At 39.3% G+C, this 18,813-nt stretch overlaps 1 protein-coding gene across 1 annotated transcript in view; it reads right to left on the bottom strand.

Annotated features, from left to right (window-relative positions):
• The window catches only part of AOPEP (aminopeptidase O (putative)), a 498,190-nt gene that overhangs the window by 139,967 nt on the left and 339,410 nt on the right, over window positions 1-18,813 (bottom strand). Inside the window, 1 exon segment of the mRNA XM_020971658.2 lies at window positions 12,749-12,809. Coding sequence (XP_020827317.1) covers window positions 12,749-12,809 — 61 coding nt within the window.

Raw genomic sequence — 18,813 nt, 5'->3', positions numbered from 1 at the left:
TAATATTCCATTATAAAACCATCATTATTTATTTAGCAATTTCTTAATTGATGGACATCTTCTTAGATTCCAGTTCTTTGCCACAACAAAAAAAGCCTATATAATTATTTTTGTACATATGATCCTTTTTCTCTCCCTATCATCTTTTTGAGGGTATAGGCCTGGTAGTGGTATCATTGTGTTAAAGAGGCTGCACAGTTCCAAACTGCTTTCTAGAATGGCTGGACCAATTCACATCTCCACCAATGGTACTGCCCTCTTTACAAGTAAAGTTATCTTTTCCGTATTATGATTTTCCCCATCGAATTTTGATATACTGTGGATAAGAAATTAAATATATTTGATATATTTGAATTTTCCAGATCAAGAAGCAATGCCCCCTAATCACCTACAATGTGGAAGGGATAAATGTATCTACTTTGGTAATTCTTTAGAACTTGCACAGAATTGGCTTTGTGTTAATTTGTGTTTATTTAGATGTTAATTTGTAAGTATACCCCTAGGTGGAATGTATAGGCTATTTCTTTTATATCTCATAGCCCACCAAATGACAGACAGTTATATTTACTAGATAACGATAGAGATTGGAACTGGGATTTCTTGATACAGAGAACTCTTGGATGAGGAAACTATCTACCAAATTTATGTCCTCACCTCTATAAAGTCTCACCTCCATAATATACCGGCTGAATGACTTTGAGCAAATAATTTCTCAGTTAAAAAAAAAGGCAACTCTAAGATGAAGTTGGTAAAAATGTAGCTATTAAACTACCTTCTGGAGCCACAAATAATTATTCTAGTCCATCTTCTTTAAGGTAGCATCTCAAATATTTAAAGACAGGTGTCATGTATCCCTTCTAAGTCTTCTTGGTGTAAAGGTCACTTTTTCTACTAGACTGTAAACACCCTACAGGCAGGAAATACAACTAATTCATTTTTGTGCCCTCAGGGTCTTTATGCCTTATGCCTCACATAACAGGTACACAATAAATAGTTACTGAATCAATGAATGTAGTTAGACTAGGCAGTAAACAACCAGGTGCCTTAATCCCTTCCCTACCTCTAATTTCCCCCACCTAATCTATAATTCCTGAAATTTTACTGTAAGAATGTTTCAGTCCTTTAGCTTAATTTAAATTTTTGACTCCAATTAGAAAGCAAATCCTGCCTCTCCCTCCCCACAAGGAGGGTGAATACTATAAACTATCATTAATTATTTACATTTTAAGTAAAAATGAGTTTCTGATTCTTAAGAATATGTTAGTATTGGGGAGAGCAGAAGACACTGAAGTAACATACTAAAGGAGAAAAGGATAGTCTTGGGGGGGATTAAGAACTCAAAATCTTATAAAAATGAATGTTGTGGGGCAACTAGGTGGTGCAGTGGATAGAGCACTGGTCCTGGAGTAAGGAGGACCTGAGTTCAAATCTGACCTCAGACACTTGATACCAGCTGTGTGACCCTGGGAAACTCACTCAACCCCAATGCCTAGCCCCCCCCCAAAAAAAAGAATGTTAAAAATTTTTTTTAAAAGAAAAGGATAAAAAATTGGGTCACTACAAATAAGTTTTTCCTGTGATACAAATGCGTATAGGACTAGTGTTTGCTGGCTTGTGCTTTGTTGAGGTAGACAACTGTCAAACCTGATGTAAGGACATACATTCAAACTATAAATATTATAATATAGCCTGGGACAAATACGTTTCCTCATCTGTGACTACCTGACACACAGCTCTTTAATTTTTATGTGGCATTTTGTGTGCTGCCAGTATGTAGGAGATATGACTCCTGAATGGCCAAGAGAAGGCTGAGGTGATGCTTTCTTTATATATGTTCAAAGGGTGGAGTTGGTGCCAGAACTACTTGGGAGAAAGATGTGGTTTCAGAGCCTCTTTGGGGGAGAGAAAGACAGATCATATTCCATGGAAAAGAGAGACTTCAGAAACTGCAGAGCCATCACATGTAAGACACCTCCAGGCTTGGCCAGAAGCCCGGTTTCATTCACATATATGTAACTGAAGTCATTTTTGACAACACATTCAATCAGCTATGTGGGGCAGTGGGTGGAGTGCTGGGCCTGGAATCAGGAAGATCCAAGTTCAAATCCAGTCTTGATCCTTTACTAGGCCAAGTCACTTAACCTCTATCTGCCTTAGTTTCTTCAACCTGTTAAGGAATCTTAATTATTCATGATTTCTCCTCTCCTGCAACATTTAGGTAGAGATTTCTGTTTCTCCTCTTCTCATTATAGCTTTGGTTTGGATTGTGAAATCTGCACTTGCTTAGGGTTCCACCTGCATGTTCATTTCTCTTATAATCCTAGTTTTTCATGCAAGTTTTGTGAAGTTTTGATTGCTTGTTGACAAACCATAAAATAGTAACAATAACAGCATCAACCTCATGGAGTTGTTGTGAGGATCAAATGAGATATTATGTCTAATGAATGCTGGTTCCCTTCCCCTTCAATCAGCAAGTATTAAGCATGTACTATGTGCTTAGCATTTTGCCAGGAGCTGAGGATACAAATACAAAGAATGAAACAAAGAAACACATTCTAATGGGCAAGACAACAAGTACCTATTTAAGTATATTAAGAATAAATATATTTTAATAAATACAAAGTAGCTAAATATAAGAAAGCTTGGAAAGAAGAGCACTAACAGTAGAGGCGAAGGAAGGGCTCAGTAAAGGATTCAAGTAGAAGGTAGAGTTAGAGTTTGTATCTTGAAGGGAAAAAGAGATTCTGTGAAGTAGAGATGAGGAGGGCATACCTTCCAGTTTGTGCAAAGACACAGAGGAGATGAAGTATTGTGAGTTGGGAACAAAAAGAAGCCCACTTTGGCTGGACTGTGGAGGTCAGGAGTAGGGAAAGTAATATTGTGGCTGGAAAAATAGATTGGGATTAGGTTGTAAAAAGCTTTACAAACTAAACAAAGGAGTTTATATTTTATTCTAGAGAGGCAGCCCCTGTAATTGATTGAGTAGAGGAATAACATGGTTAGATCTACACTTAAGAAAAAGTTCTTTGGCAGTGGTGTACAGGAAGAATATTATTATGAGTACTAAGTTTTTGTGCAAAGAGACATAATGTGCTTATTTTCATATAGAATGCTTTGTGCCTTTTTGGCCTAGGACTCAGGGGTGAGGGACCTGAATCCAAACAAGGGGATTTGTTCTGTGAAGTGTGGATTCAGTCAAAGGGCCGCACTTGAGAACCTAGAGGGCCACATGTGACCTTGAGGCTGCAGGTTCCCCACCTCTGGCATCTTAAACAGCCACAATGAATGGGAATCATAAAAAAAAAAAGATGTGAAAGTGTTACAACTGGAATAAACATGAAATATCAGCTCAAAACATAAAAGTAAGGAGTACCTTGTTTTTTAGTGTCTAGGTGTTTCAGTATAACACTGATCAAAAAGGGAAGAATGAGCTGAATAGACTGAGATGTTTTTTTTAAACTTGTATACAAGGCAAAGCTAGAGATCCAGTTTTAAAATACTATTATGAATCCCTTGAAAAACATTAATCTCTTAGAAAGTGTGATAAAATGCAACAAATTAATTCTGAATTGAACAGTTGGACAAAAAATGAAATCATTAGGAATCAAAAACTGTTCCAAATTAAGGTATTGCTTGGTATCTATTGATTAAAAAACACAAAGATTTCATGTAGTGTAATTACTTGAAAGAATCATTTCTCCTATGTTTCCAAAATCCATTGTCTTGGATTTCTCACATTAACAGGAAACTTTAATTTTTCATAGACATTATTGATAGGGTACCTGAACTAATGTTAAAATGACTGACTGACGAGGCTAGGCTCTGTGATGGAAGTCTGTCAAGAAGGCTGCAAAATTATTTCTCATATAAACCAACTGGCTTTCCCCAAGTCAAAGGCATGGTGTCCCTCCTATGACATAAAGCCTCTTTCATCTTGCTTTATCTTATCAAGTTCTCTGAGTTTAGCAATTTTGGTCCTTGTCATAGGAGACATACAGTATTCCATCATCTGCTCACAAAGCCTCTGACAACCCATGGTGCAGTGGGAAGGGGGTTGAAGAGAAGTGAAGTTTTAATAAGATAAAACACCATCATGTTCTCTCGCTTCTGGGATTCAAGGGATATAAGTCACCTCTTGATTATCTCAAGAGCATAATTCTGTATGCCCATTATCCATCTCGCCTTCCTCCTTATTTCTTCTGGCCACTTTTTGGCGATTTAAGCATTTGACCATGCTTATTAGTATGTCCCATATCAAGATGAAATTTATATCATTCAGCTTGGTTCTGTCAGTAGCTCAGGAATGAGAAAAATTATTATTTTCTATTACATTAAATGTAACTCATTATTAATTAGGATCCAGCCTTTTTACTTCCTCATTGAGGAAATAGCAGCCCCTGTAGGTCAGTCAGCCAGTCTCTGAAAAGCCTGGCTAACAAGCTGATCTTGTCCTAATCTTCAGGGTACTTGCAGGACTCCACCCAACTAGGAGACCTTACCTCTGCTTGAAGTGTAAATAGAATCTAACATAGGTAAATTCTTAACGTAGGTGAATTCTTGCCATGAGGGAATAACTACCTGTCCATGCATCCCTCCATTGGAGTTCAGGGTAATCTAGCTCATGAAGGAGCAAACCAACCAGCGTGATCTGGATGGAGATGGATTCCTCAGTTCAGACAGGAAGTGGCTGAGTATCATGATCAAGCCATGTTCTCAATAGGAGGAGCTGAAGACTTTCAGTCCACCTCCTCATTAACTGTTCACCAGTCAGGGTTGATTTTTACCTGCCAGGGGCACCTCCTTTTCCAAAAGTACCTAAAGCATTCAGTATGTCCATGGTTTTATCTTTGGTTACTGAGAGAAACCAATGACCATCAATTTATTGATTATTAGCCAGCCTAATTAATAAATTGATTATTAATTACCCAGAAACTCTGTTTCTCCGGTTTTCCATTGGTAATAGACCTGTGGAGGGTTGAAATTAATAGCTGAAGTGAGGCTAATTAGTTTGCCTTTTTCATGAACACATACAGATAAATATTCTTATGTAGAAGAGCTTAATTTGCATGGCACTACAAGGTAGAACCAAGTTACAGGGAGCAGACTTAAGTTCATAAGAAAGAACTTCCTAACAATTAGAACTATTAAAAATGAAATGAGGTGCCTTGTGAAGCAGTGAGTGCCTCCTCATTTAAGAGATCTCCATACAGTTCCTGTCAGGGATGATGTAGAAGAAGATCATGATAGGTTGCAACTGAACTAGATGACTTCTAAATTCCCTTCTATGCTTGGCTTCTATGATCCTATGAAAATTAAGATAATTTGGAATTTAAACCTTTTGTAATTATTTATGGATTTTAATGATGCATCAGATCACACAAATCACATAAATTTGGGGCTAGAGGGAATCTTAAAGGTCATTTGGTCCAAGCCCCTCATTTTAAAGATGAAAACACAGAGGCTCAGAGAAGTTCGTTGCTTTACCCAGGGTCACACAGCTGGCAAGTGTCTGAGGTAGGATTGTAACCTGAGACTTCTTCACTCCATGTACAGCATCTAATCTGCTGTGCTGTGTTACACTGGATCCATGTACCCCATCTCTTATCATCACATAAAATGGAAGGCTGCCTGAAAACTGGTCATTTCTGTACCTCAGCAGACACCTCAGTGCTTTGGCAAATATACAAGTGAGGTGAATTCTACCAACATTATAAATACATTCACTTTACGACAGATGCATTTATATTTATTTTGCCCTCCTGGGAAAATAGAGGTCATGCTATGCCGTCTTGATTGACGCAGTCATCAGTCATTCCCTCTTTAGCTAGAGGCATCTAGGGGGAACAATGGATACAGTGTTGGGCCTGGAGTCAAGAAGAACCGAGTTCAAATCCAGCCTCAGATCTGTGACCCTGTGCAAATAATTTAACCACTGTTTTGCCTCAGTTTCCTCAGATGCAAAATGGAGATAATAACAAGACCTACCTTACAGGGCTATTTTGAGGACTAAATGAAATATTTGTAAAGCATTAAGCATAAGCACTGTATAAATGTTCATTCCTTTCTCCCTTGCTTCCCTTCTCTTAAGCACTTACCCTCAAATGCAAAAGGATCTGTGAGTTCTTGGATTTCACTGTTTCCTTGAAATCACAACCTATTAATGACTGCCCATCCTACATACCTTTCGTACATGAGCTCCCATAAATTCACCACAAGAGAGTGCATTTGATGTTGTAGGGACCCTCTCAGACCCTCCCAACATTGCAGGGGTGCCAGTAGAGCACTCAGGTTACCCACCTATTATCCATCCCTAACTCTTGCTACATGACCAGGCCATCTTCTTCTCTCATAGTGTATTTCCCTGATGAAATCCTTTACCATACTTCTTCAAATGATTACTTGTTAAATACTGCAGACTACTTATGTCTGCCATGTACTACTCCATTAGCTTTCTTGTGAGACTCATTTTTAATTTCTGAGAAACCGTAGTATTCTGCAACATACAGCTGTACATCAGTGGTGGAATATCAGTACGAAAATGGTGAGCTCTTGTTTCCTGTAGAAGTTGGGGCCATGAAAAGAGGGTAATTCCACTTGCTGTCCTCTTCTTGTTTTACTCTGGGCCCACCTTGTTCCTTTACACTGTCCCACATTTATACCTTTCAGTCCATGGTGTAATGGTAAAAATGTGTACTATTCCGAGATATTGTTGTAAAAGTTTGCCTGTTCCCCACAAAAACCCTCACAAAGGATAGCCTTGAAGTATGTGGAGATGGCTCTCATAAAAATTTTATATAGATGCATATAGGTCAGTTGTTGATGTCTTCTCAGCTGCCTTTTTCAGCACTAATGCCTTTGTTGGAATTGATCCCTTGACACACTTACTAGCTTGTACACTTACTAGTCTAAGTATCCTTGGTCTAATCCCCCTTCGTTCTCTTTTGTACCATGTCTCCCCCTCTGTAATCAACTGTAATGTTGGTGTCTAAGAGTGGAGTCTCTACTGTCCTTAATGGTGAAAAAAGCTTACCATAAAAATCTTTCCATTAACCCAATAACTCTACTACTGGCATTAAATTAGGGCTATTCCCTACTGCAGTTTAGAATAAGAGCTCTTTGAATTCAAGTTTAAAAATTAGGAAGAGATTTGATCAGTTGCTCCCACTTATTTCAATTCCTTCACTTGGCAGCAAACACCTCTCTGAATGAGTGATGATGTGACAACCCAAGGGTTTACCCTAGGGAAGATTAAAGAAAACCCATGCACAAGACTGTCCAAAAGGAGATTTATTAAATGATATTCTTTACAGTTGTCTGGAGACAGGAGTGGGACACCGTGGGCCTCCAAATCTGCATCCATGGTAGGTCTAAAGTTGGCTTTCCATTTTAGTTTTTTAAATGGGATAAGTCCAATTCCAGATACCCACCCTCAAAGACTTAGAGTTGCCTTTCACTCCTCCATCTACCTTACCCTTCACACATTCAAACAGTTACAAAGTTCTGACAATTCTACTTCTACAACATATCTCACTTTCATCCCTTCCTTTGGTAGATGGTCTTTTGGAGATGCTCTGGTAAGAAGAAATCCATTACCTACTGTCCTTTTGGTTCTAAATTCAAGATAGCCTAGTCCTATGACAAAAAATAGAGTTCATCACTGGATTTATACTCAAAATATTTCTAGATTGTTAGGACATGTAATTTCTCTAGTTTAGGCCCTCAGGCCTTCTCACCTAAACCACTGAAACAGTCTTTGTTACTTACTAGTCTTCCTGACTCTAGTTTACTCCCTTTCTAATCCATCCTTCAGATCAATCATCAGGATGTGATGCCCTCATCATATCCTATCACTACCCTTCATTGCCTTTCCATGATCTACTAAATAAAGTATACATAGTGCTATAAGAGTTGAGAGTACAAATAACAAAAATAGGTTCCTGTCCATAAGGCATTTATATTTGTAGGGGAGGAGGGAAGGAGAATATATATGAGCACAGATAAGTATATACAAGGGGATCTGAGGAGGCAGAGAGCATGGAAAACTGGGGTGGAGTGGGAATTGGGTAAGACTTCACTAAAAAGATGTCATTTGTGCTGAACCTTGAAGAATGATAAGGACCAGACAGGAAGGAATATCTCCAGGCACAGGGATAAGCTAATTCAAATGCATAAGTTTTCTATACTCTTATGTTCTTTCCAAATCCTTAATTCTTGTTTTCATCTTGTCTTCCTCATGTCTAGAATAGCCTTCTGTCTTTCTTTCCCTGTCTCCTTGATCTCCACCAATTGAATTTTCTCCTTTTCTCCAATGCTCAACTCAAGTGCTACCTTTTTCATAAAGCCTTTCCTGACCCCTCATCCCCCACTACTATACAAATGTGCACTTCAAGGTGATATGTTTATAATTACTTTGCTTAGATTTCTCCCTTGCACTACTATGTTTTCCTTATATGTACATTCTGCACCTGCAACCCCATTATAAATTCTTTTGCGCATTTAGGTTTTCTGTCCTCTCTCTCTTTATCTCCCCAGCACTAACCCCTAGCATGCTGCCTTGCACACAGGGGGTGCTTAATAAATGTGGAATTATTTGTTTGAATCTAACCCATTCAGATATCTTAGTTACAAAAGACCTCAGATATTTCTTGTATATGTGGAAATGGGTATGCAAAAAGGGCAGTAAGGATTCCCTCCACCTTATGCATAATTAGAAAATTAAAATCTATCTGCGGAATAGCATTGCCAGGAGAAAGTTATATTTTTATGAAGAATTATTCCTAATGTTGAAGGGGCAACTGGTTTCAGGTTTGTTTATAAATCAAAGTGCTGCACACAGGCATTGCCACTCAGAGACTGGGATATGAATTTGTTACTTCTTTAGGGAGCGTACTTATTTTTCCATTGCTGTGCTAGCTAATTCCAGATTTTTTTTTTATGATTTCCATTTAGTGTGGCTGATGAGGATAACCCAAGCCAACCACAGCATATGCCATTTTGGCAGAACACAAAAACATCTCTTTGGATGAAAACGTCATGAGTATAATGTGAATGTCCTGTCATGAATGACTTCAATTGCCCAGCCACAAAAATTAAAAGGCAGAACAAAGGGCTTCTGAGCAACTTTAGGAGCTCTGGTAATGTTAGTCCTGGTCTGGCATATTAGTAACCTTATATTATAATGAAGTGAACAAAGAACAAGGTATCCCATTCACTGAGCAGCTCCCATAACCAGGGGCTTCCCTGATCCGAAGCTTCTTTCACTGAAGTGGAAACCTGCTCTCAGAGAGCATGAGAAGTGCTGAAAGCAGGTAAATCACCATCAAAAAATATAAATAATCAGAGGAAATGGGTGGAAAAGATTAAAAGGAACAGTCTGATCATCCTCCAAGGAAAAGAAAAACACTAAATCACCATCCTTTCTGCCTGATCCTGTTGTTTTTACAGAATAGTTAAACACCCAAGGAAATACCAGTTTGGTCTAAATGACAATTTATAGCTAGGTCAGCCCCACTGCATCTGGATATGTTTTTATAGTGGGCTTCATTAGTTGATAGCATAGTTATTTATCTACACTAGAAGCTATTAACCAGTGCTACTAAAACTTTAGGAAAAAATGTACTACACACCCCTAAATTTTCCTCTAATTTTTTTTTTATTTTCTCTTGGTAAAATAGCAGGTTTAGTGATGGACAAACCCTTTCAAGGGTAAATAACAGATACCCCCCTCACAATAAGTCAGTCATTCAAAAGGCATTTGGTAAGTGCTTACTGTATGTCAGGCACTGTACTAAGTGCTGGGCACACAAAGACCACCCTTCTGAGAATGGATTAAATCCAAGGTCAGTGTCAGTGTTCTCAGCCTGATGCTGGGTATCCCTGCTTAAAGGAACAAAATTAAGGACTCTTTATTTTCTCTTTCCTCAGGGTCAACTGTTCCAAACAGCAACTCAGTTGTTCACAAGACAAAAATATGGAAATCAGCTTTCTCGGCTTTCTGTGATACCCCTTCTCCAATCCTTAAAAATCCCTGGGAGCCTTTTAAAACAGCCAGTTGTAGAACTTAGTGTTAGAGGTTTTGCAGCAAATGTTTCCTTTGAGAATACAAAAACTCAACCACTAGGTATTCAACATAATAAATGTATATGCATGAATGTATATGTGAAAAGCCTGGCTTTCACTGAGAAAAAAAGTACAATGTAGAGAGGCAAAAGGGCATCTAGGTTCAGATTCTGGCTCTGCCACTGGCTCTGTGACATTAGGCAAGTCAGTGAGCATAGGTAGACTTCAGTTTCCACATCTCTGAAATGGGCCAGACACGAACAGATGAGCTATAAGGTCCTTTCCAGCTCTAAATCCTGGGATCTGTTGAGGTCTAAAGTTGGTTGGGCTAGCTTAGGATCATAAGATCATAGATGTAGAGTTGAAAGGGACACCAGAAATAATCTTATCCAACCTTCTCGTTTTGTGTTTAATATTCCCACTGAGTACTCACCCAGTTTGCACTCACACTCACACATTGGGTACCCAGATATTAAGGTAACCTTGTGGATCTACACTTCAGACACTGACTCGTGAGCCTCCACAGGTGTGCTTCCCGTTAAGAATCAGCCAGTAGACACAACTAGGTTGTGGTTTTTGTTTTTTTGTTTTTAAATCAAAGGCATTTTACTCAGATCACATAGCGAGAACAGTAGGTACAAAACATTCTTCCTATAAACCTGGGGCACACTCTCCCACAACTGCACGCAGCCTCTGTGGGAAATGTGAGCTCAAACTTAGAGTACAATACTAGTAAGGGACATGTAGAAGATACCCATATGGCAAAGGCAACTCACAACTCCTGGTTCTGCAGGGCTTGGAAGTCCTTTCTTTCTTCCTAGAATCCTCACACTAGGTTTCCAGGGTATATTCCTTCCCACAGCCTAATTCTCAATTGCCAGGGGTTATAATCTTGGAAGCTATTTTCTCCTTCTGGTGACTGTCTCCCTGTAATCCAACCTGTCCACAGTGTATCTTTTTCCCCTACTGGATGTAGTATCTCCAGCAGGACCTCCTACTGGTCCAGAAATTCCCCTTCAAAATTACAAGAATTTTGTGGGGTGAGATGGGAAGAGATTCTCTGTCCCTACAGAGGTCTCCTTAAGCTTTGACTGCTATACTGCCTAGAGCTATTCAGGACTCAGCTAACTTCCAAAAGGGGGTGATTAATTTTTATCTTAGTCTATCCAGTTGTCTCTTCTAGATTTAAAGAACATTCTTCCCTTGTAGAGGGATTGGCTTAAATGCATTTCTATAACCTGTGTATCTCAATTAACAATCTGTGATTGCACCTAGGCCTTCAGTGACTATGTTAACTAAGGAAGGTGGGGATGGGTCAATCATATCCTTGCTCCATTATACATGGAAGAGAAGTCAAGTAACTCACCCAAGGCCACAAAGGTAGTTGGGGCAAAGCTGAAATTCTAAACCAAGTCCTCTCACTCTACTTCCAGCACTTTTCCCACCATACCAAACTGCCTCCTCTTAAAGAACAGCTTCATGAAAAACCACCCCAATATGTGAAAGTAGCCACTCAAGACTTTGTTACTCTTGGTAAATTATTAGTTCTTCTTTTTCCCATTAGGGTTAAACCAAACCAATAATTTTTATTGAATGAAATAAGACCCCAAGCCCATGTGTTGTGTTCTATAGATATTGAGTACTCTTCAGGCATCTCAATTAATGACATCGTCAGCCAAAATTTTCACAACAGTAGTGGAACAGGCCTCTAAGAGCAGAGTAGAGGGATGGATGCAAGGGTAGAAGAGAGCTTCTGACCCTCAATTTCTTGCCCCACTGATTTTCTGAGGCATTCAGGCCCTACTTAGGGTAAATTAGTAAAACTGGACCATATATGTCAGTAGACTGTCAATGAGGAACCAGCATTTCTTTGGATCTTCAATTCAGTTTAAATAATTGTGGAAGCTATTATGGTAACTGCTGGGGATATAAAGATAATTGTGACACAGACACTGATCTCAAGGAGCTTACTATCTAATCAAGAGAAAAAAAAACCCCATGTATATATAGATATGTTTGATACAAAGAACAATGTGGAAAGTGCAAGGCAATGCATAATCTCCCAAAGTGCTATGAAAAATTTAAAGTATAGATCATTTTCAATAAGAACATGGAGAATCAGAGAAAGTTTCATGGAAGAAATGATCCTGCATTGGACCTTGAAGAAAGGGAGGGACTTCAGCTGAGAGAAGGGGGATAAACAAGGAAGAAAGGAATGAGTTCCAGGCATAGGAATGACATGAAAAAAGGCATGAAAATAGGAATCTCTAGTATGTGAAGAAAAGGAGTATGACATGTGACTGGAAAGGAAGGATGGCTAAGGTTTTGAGCCTGGATTGCTTGGGAGTATGGTGGTAAAAATCAGTAGAAATAGGGAATATGGGAGGAGGGAAAGGCATTGATGGCCAGATTATGAGTTCTAGCACAATGCAATCAATAAATGGTTCACTTTGTATCCCATGCTATACAGAGGATAGCATGGTATTATACTACCTTATTTAATGTACAATTCATATTGTACCACCTTGCTAAAAGCACATGGACACTTAGATAGTTGGCCAGTGGTATTCCCATTGGTAGACAGGCTGAAATGAAATTTATTGCCACCATGACACTAATAGTATACTAAGTAAAAATCTGTAAATCACTCTGTACAAATGCTTTTAAGAACATACAACTAGGGGGTTACCTTTGGTATTCCAGAAGTATCAAGCCAGTTCTGAAAGATATCTTCTACAGATAGGCCAAGCCTTTTAAAAAAAAATCAAAGGATTAAAGAGTCATTACCTTTTGCTTTCTCATAAAATAGTTCCCTTTGACCCAGTCAAGTACACACACACACACACCAGAAATTTTCCAAAGAAATATATATTCTTGGCAAAAAGGGCAACAATTCTATAGAATAAACAGTGGCTTATAATGTACTTGTATTAAACCTATATTCTTTTTAGTTAATCTCCTTACATGAGGTAGAAGTTGACATTTAAAGGCATATTATATTTGATCCCTTTAAATAATTTTCATGCTTAGGAAAGGAAAAGTAAAGAGAATAGCAAGCTAACATGTAGTTATGTATATATGAATATATCCATGTATATATGTATGTATGTATGTATGGCATAAAAGTTAAGAACAGGTGTTCCCAAGTAAGATTTTTGTGGAAAGAATTTGCTGGCTTGTGTTTTATCTTTGAAAGATTTAAAAGTATTACATTTCCCCCTATATTTCTCTCTCTCCCCATCCCAAAGCATTATCTCTTATAACAAAGATTTTGTTTTTGAGAAAAAGAGGAAGACAAAAAAACTGATCAAGACACATACACACACACACACATATATGTATATATGATCTGATGTTAAATGCAGTGTTCCACACCCATGTACTCCCAACCCCCATCTTTGCAAAGCAATGAGAAGAGATATCTTCTTATAACTATTCTTTGGGTCAAGCTTGTTCTTTATAATTTTGGAATATTTGTTTTAAATTGTTTTGGGAATGTTTGTTCTTTCTATTTACATTGTTGTGGTTATTGTGTGTCTTGTTTTCATCAGTTCATAGAAATCTTTCCATGACTCTCTGTATTTACCATGTTCATCTTTTCTTATAGTACAGTAATATTCCATTACATCAGGGATTCTTAACATTTTTATGTGTCATGGACCAATGCCCGCTTGGCAGTCCAGAGAAGTCTATGGACCCCTTCTCAGAAAAATGTCTTCAGATGAATAAATAAAATACATAGGATTAGAAAGGAAACAAAGAATACTGAAAGAGTTATAAAATATCCTGAAGAAAAAAAAGTTCATGGACCCCTGGTGAAGAACCTCTGCATTCCATCCATGTACCACAGTTTGATTAGTCATTGCTCCAACTAATGGGTATTTACTTTGTTTTGAATGTTCTGATAACATAAAAAGTACCAGGGGAGCTAGGTGGTACAGAAGATGGAACACTAGACTTAGAGTCAAACCTCAGATACTTATTAGGTATATGTGACCTGGGCAATTCTTTAACCTCCCTCAGATGCAGTTTCCTCATCTGTAAAATGGGAATAATAGTAGCTTCTACCTCCAAAGTTGTTGTGGGGATAAAAAGAGGCATTTGAAAAGTGCTGTGTGTGTGTGTGTGTGTGTGTGTGTGTGTGTGTGTGTGTGTGTAAACATTTTGCTATTTATGGAGGCTTTCTTTTGGTCAGTGGCCTTCTTGGGGTAAACTCAGAGTAGAATCTCTGAGTCAAAGGGTATAGAAATTTTAGACATTTTATTTGCATAATTCCTAATTGTTTTCCAGAACGATTAACTAATTTACAATCCTATCAATGATGCATTAGTGTACCAACTTTCCACAACTCCTTCAACATTGACTATTCTAATCAAAAAGCAACTAAATTAATGAGAGACACTTCAAGATCACTGAAGGTGCTGTAAAAATGAAAAATTGAACACTGATTTGGTGAGCACTAGAATTAAGTCTGAGCTGTCTTATATGTTTAACTAGAAAATGTCCTTAGACTAATGCAAGTAAAAATAATGACAGTGACACTTGAGGTCCAACTCAGATGTGAGAACTACTAAATAGATCCTGCTTCCTCTGACTCTGTTTCTAACATTAGCACCTGTTTTAGAATCACTGAATTCTAAAGCTGGGAGTGACTGTACAACTCATTTTGTACACATGACTCATTTTGTCTACTTTGACTCTGAATCAGGAAGAACATTCCTACTTGTTATATCTTAATCTCCAATCATCTAAAAGGTCTTTGCTTTCATGAACTGCTGACTTGTATAATTCTTAGTTAATTAGTATCCAATATATTCAAATTGCTCTATTTTTTTCCTTTGATAAAATCTAATTTGCAGAATCCTCGGAGGGTAACAAAGGGAGGGGTATCCTAGGGGCAATTCTTAGGGCCTCCAACCCCCAGAATATAAGTAAAGACTCCAAAATGTAAAAGATTTAACAATTATATAAAAACTAAAAACGGAAAAAAATAACCCATCAAAGGGTAATTCTTGAAGAAAAAAAATAACTGAAGACTGACTCATCAACCCAGTACTCCTGATGAATTACTCCCACAGCTTCTTCCCTCTTTCCCTCAATTCACATACAGCCTGAGGAGGCCCTGCAGCAATTTTAGGGACCAGCTTTCTTCTGGAAGTAAATACCTCGATAGTGATCTATGGGGAACCTCCCAACCGCCAGGTGAAGCTCCCACTGCTTTGGGCACTAGCACCTCCCCAACCCTTATACCTCATCTAGCCCAATGGAATGGAGTGACCCTAGGAAGCAAACCCTTCCTGTCTGCTGCAATTTTACATACCAATGTTCAGTTGTTGTCTTAGCAGTATTGAAAGACCTGACTTTGAGGGTGAGTTGAGGTCAGTGAATCTAACTATAGTAGGGGCTAGAGAAGCAGAAGCAGGGTGAGGCTGAGGAGGAGTATGTAGTCTGGGGGAAATCGATGAGGAGGAGAGAGAGAAGAGCAGTAGGGCAGTACTAGTTACAGTTTTGATTTTTTTTAAACAGATCACCAGATAAAAAGCAAGCAGCATCATGGTGGGGGAGAGCCAAGATAGTGGAGAAAAGGCAGATACTCACCTGAGCTCTCCCTAAAACCTCTCTGAATACTTTGAAGTAATGCCATAACACAATTCCTGGAGCAGCAGAAGGGTAAAGGCCAGTGTGAAATAATTTTCCAGCCAAAGACAACTTAGAAGATCAGTAGGAAAGGTCTTTTGCATCTGGGTGAGAGTGCAGCACAGTCTAGCGCCAGCACAGCCCTAGTCCCAGCAAACCAAGGGCAGGCCTTGGGAGCTACCTTCTCAGCAGTGAGATCAGCTACTTCTGGAGGTCTCAGCTCACAGAAAGTAAGGTGGGGGGTGGTGAACAAGTGGTCAGAAGGAGATTACAGGGTCTCTTTGTCAGCACTGAGGCAGGACTGTTGCTTTGCCCATATTCAGATACGGATTGCAGTACTTGGTGGCAGTCCCAGGGTGAGGAGGAGCACTAGCACACCAGAGCTTGTGGCCACAGTGGAGTGGGGAACCTCCTCACAGTTCCAGGGCAGAAAAGAGTACCTGTGGTCACTCACAGACCTGAGCACAGGCCAGGAGAGGAGTAAACATACCTCTCCTTAGATCATAACTCCTTGGAAAAATTGAAGACTTACAGGTCCCTAGAAGTATCTCTGCCCTGAAACTTAGGACAGTGTGCCCTCCACCCTGGAAGTAGAGCCCTACTTTAACAAAGAGTTAAAAGTTAACTAGTATGCTAGAAAAATAAGCAAACAGAAAAAAACCTCTGACTATAGAAAGTTACAATGGTGACAAGGAAGATCAAAACACACACTCAGAAGAGGACAACAAAGTCAAAGCTCCTACATACAAAGCCTCCAAGAAAAATATGAACTGGTATCAGGGCATGGAAGAACTCAAAAAGAATTTTGAAAATCAAGTAAGAAAAGTAGAGGAAAAATTGGTAGGAGAAATGAGAGTGATAAAAGAAAATCATGAAAAACAAGTCAACAGCTTGCTAAAGGAGACACAAAAAAATACTGAAGAAAATGATACCTTAAAAAACAGACTAGGCCAAATGGTAAAAAGAGGTACAAAAAGCCAATGAGAAGAAGAATGCCTTGAAAAGCATGATTGGCAGGGGCAGCCAGGTGGTGCAGTGGATAGAGCACTGACCCTGAATTCAGGAGGATCTGAGTTCAAATCTGGCCTCAGACACATAATGCTTACTAGCTGTGTGACGCCGGGCAAGTCACTTAACCCCATTGCCTAGCCAAAAATGAAAGAAAGAAAGAAAGAAAGAAAGAAAGAAAGAAAGAAAGAAAGAAAGAAAGAAAGAAAGAAAGAGAAAGAAAGAAAGAAAAGCATGATTGGCAAATGGAAAAAGAGGCACAAAAATTCACTGAAGGAAAAAAAAAATCCTTAAAAAGTAGAATTGGGAGGCAGAGCCAAGATGGCGGAGTAAAAGCAGTGACTTGCTTGCGCTCTCCCCCAAACCTCGCCAAATACCTGTAAAAAATGGCTCTAAACAAATTCTAGAGCAGCAGAACCCACAAACAGAGTGAAACAAATTTCCAGCCCAAGACAACCTGGATGGTTGATTGGAAAGGTCTACTGAGCCAGGCTGGAAGAGACGCGCAGTTCAGCGTGGGCGTGCAGGCAAAGACCAGGCCTCAGCAAACCTGGAGCAGGCCTGAAGGGACTGAATCACAGGCAGCTGTGGTGGTTTCCAGATTTCTCAGCCCACAAACACTAAAGACAACTTAGAAGGTCAGTAGGAAACATCTATGACCACAGTGAAAGAGAAGCTTGATCCCAGCCCCAGTCCTGGAGCAGCCCCAAGGCAAATGCTGCTTCCAGAGCTCTCAGCTCATAGACTGAGGGGGGAGTGAACAGCTGATCACAGTGGGGATCTCTTTGCTGGTGCTGAGGCAGGAATTTATTGCTTTGCATGTGCTTCAATCTGGGTCACAGTTCTTGGGGCAGTCTTGGGGTGGTGGAGCTTTTAGTAGCTGTGAAGGGTGGAGACTTCCTCCCAGTTCCAAGGCAGAAAAGAGTGCTTATGGTCACTCATAGACCAGAGCACAGGCCAGAAAAGGAGCAAACACCTCGCCCTTGATCATACCACCTTGGAAGAACTGAAAATTTACAGGTCCCTACAAGTATCTCTGAAAACAGCTGCACAAAACTCCCAAAACTTGGGACAGTACATTCTCCACACTGGAAGCAGACCCCTATAACAAAGAGTTTATAACTCAAGTAATTGGCTGGGAATATGAGCAAACAGTGCAAAAAAAAGGCAGACCATAGAATCTTTCCTTGGTGGCAAAGAAGATCAAAACATACCACCAAAAGAAGACCAACAAAGTCAAAGCTCCTACATCCAAAGCCTCCAAGAAAAATATGAATCAGTCCTGGCCCATGGAAGAGCTCAGAAAGGATTTTGAGAAGCAAGTAAGAGAAGTAGTGGAAAAACTGGGAAGAGAAATGAGAGTGATGCAAGAAAATCATGAAGAAATAAAAATAGCCTAACCCAAATGGCAAAAGAAGTCCAAAAAGACAATGAGGAGAAGAATGCCTTAAAAAAGCAAAATTGGCCAAATGAAAAAGGAAGTCCAAAAGCTCAATGAAGAAAATACTTCTTAAAAATCAGAATGGAGCAAATGGAAGCTAGTGACTTTATGAGAAATCAAGACATTGTAAAATAAAACCAAGAGAATGAAAAAATAGAAGACAATGTGTATACACACACACACACACACACACACAGATAGAGGGCACAGGGTGAGCTGAAGGGGTGATAACTGGAGAATAAAATTAAGGGGTGAGAGGGGATTATAATAGGAGAAGGAGAAAGGGTAAGGTAGAATGGGGTAAATTATTTCACATAAAACAGACAAGAAAAGGCTTTTACAGTGGAGTGGAAGTGGGGGCAGGTGAGAGGGAATGAGTGAATCTTATTCCCATCAGATTTGGCTTAAGGAGAGAATAACATACATACTCAATTGGATATAGAAATCTATCTTTCCCTACTGGAAAATAGGGGGGAAGGGGATAAGAGAGTGGCGGGGCTGATAGAGGGGAGGACAGATTGGGGGAAGAGGTAATCAGAAACAAACACTTCTGAGGGGTCAAAAGAGAGAACAGAATAAATGGGGGGTGGGATAAGATGAAGGTAAATACAGTTAGCTTTTTACAACATGACTGCTACAGAAGTGTTTTGCATGACTACACATGTATA

Source organism: Phascolarctos cinereus, unplaced genomic scaffold (genome assembly GCF_003287225.1).
Source record: "Phascolarctos cinereus isolate Bilbo 61053 unplaced genomic scaffold, phaCin_HiC Scaffold_4;HRSCAF=312, whole genome shotgun sequence".
NCBI classification, from domain to species: Eukaryota; Metazoa; Chordata; class Mammalia; order Diprotodontia; family Phascolarctidae; genus Phascolarctos; species Phascolarctos cinereus.
Note: the sequence above shows the minus strand (reverse complement) of the source record. Positions and strands in the feature narration are given on the sequence as shown.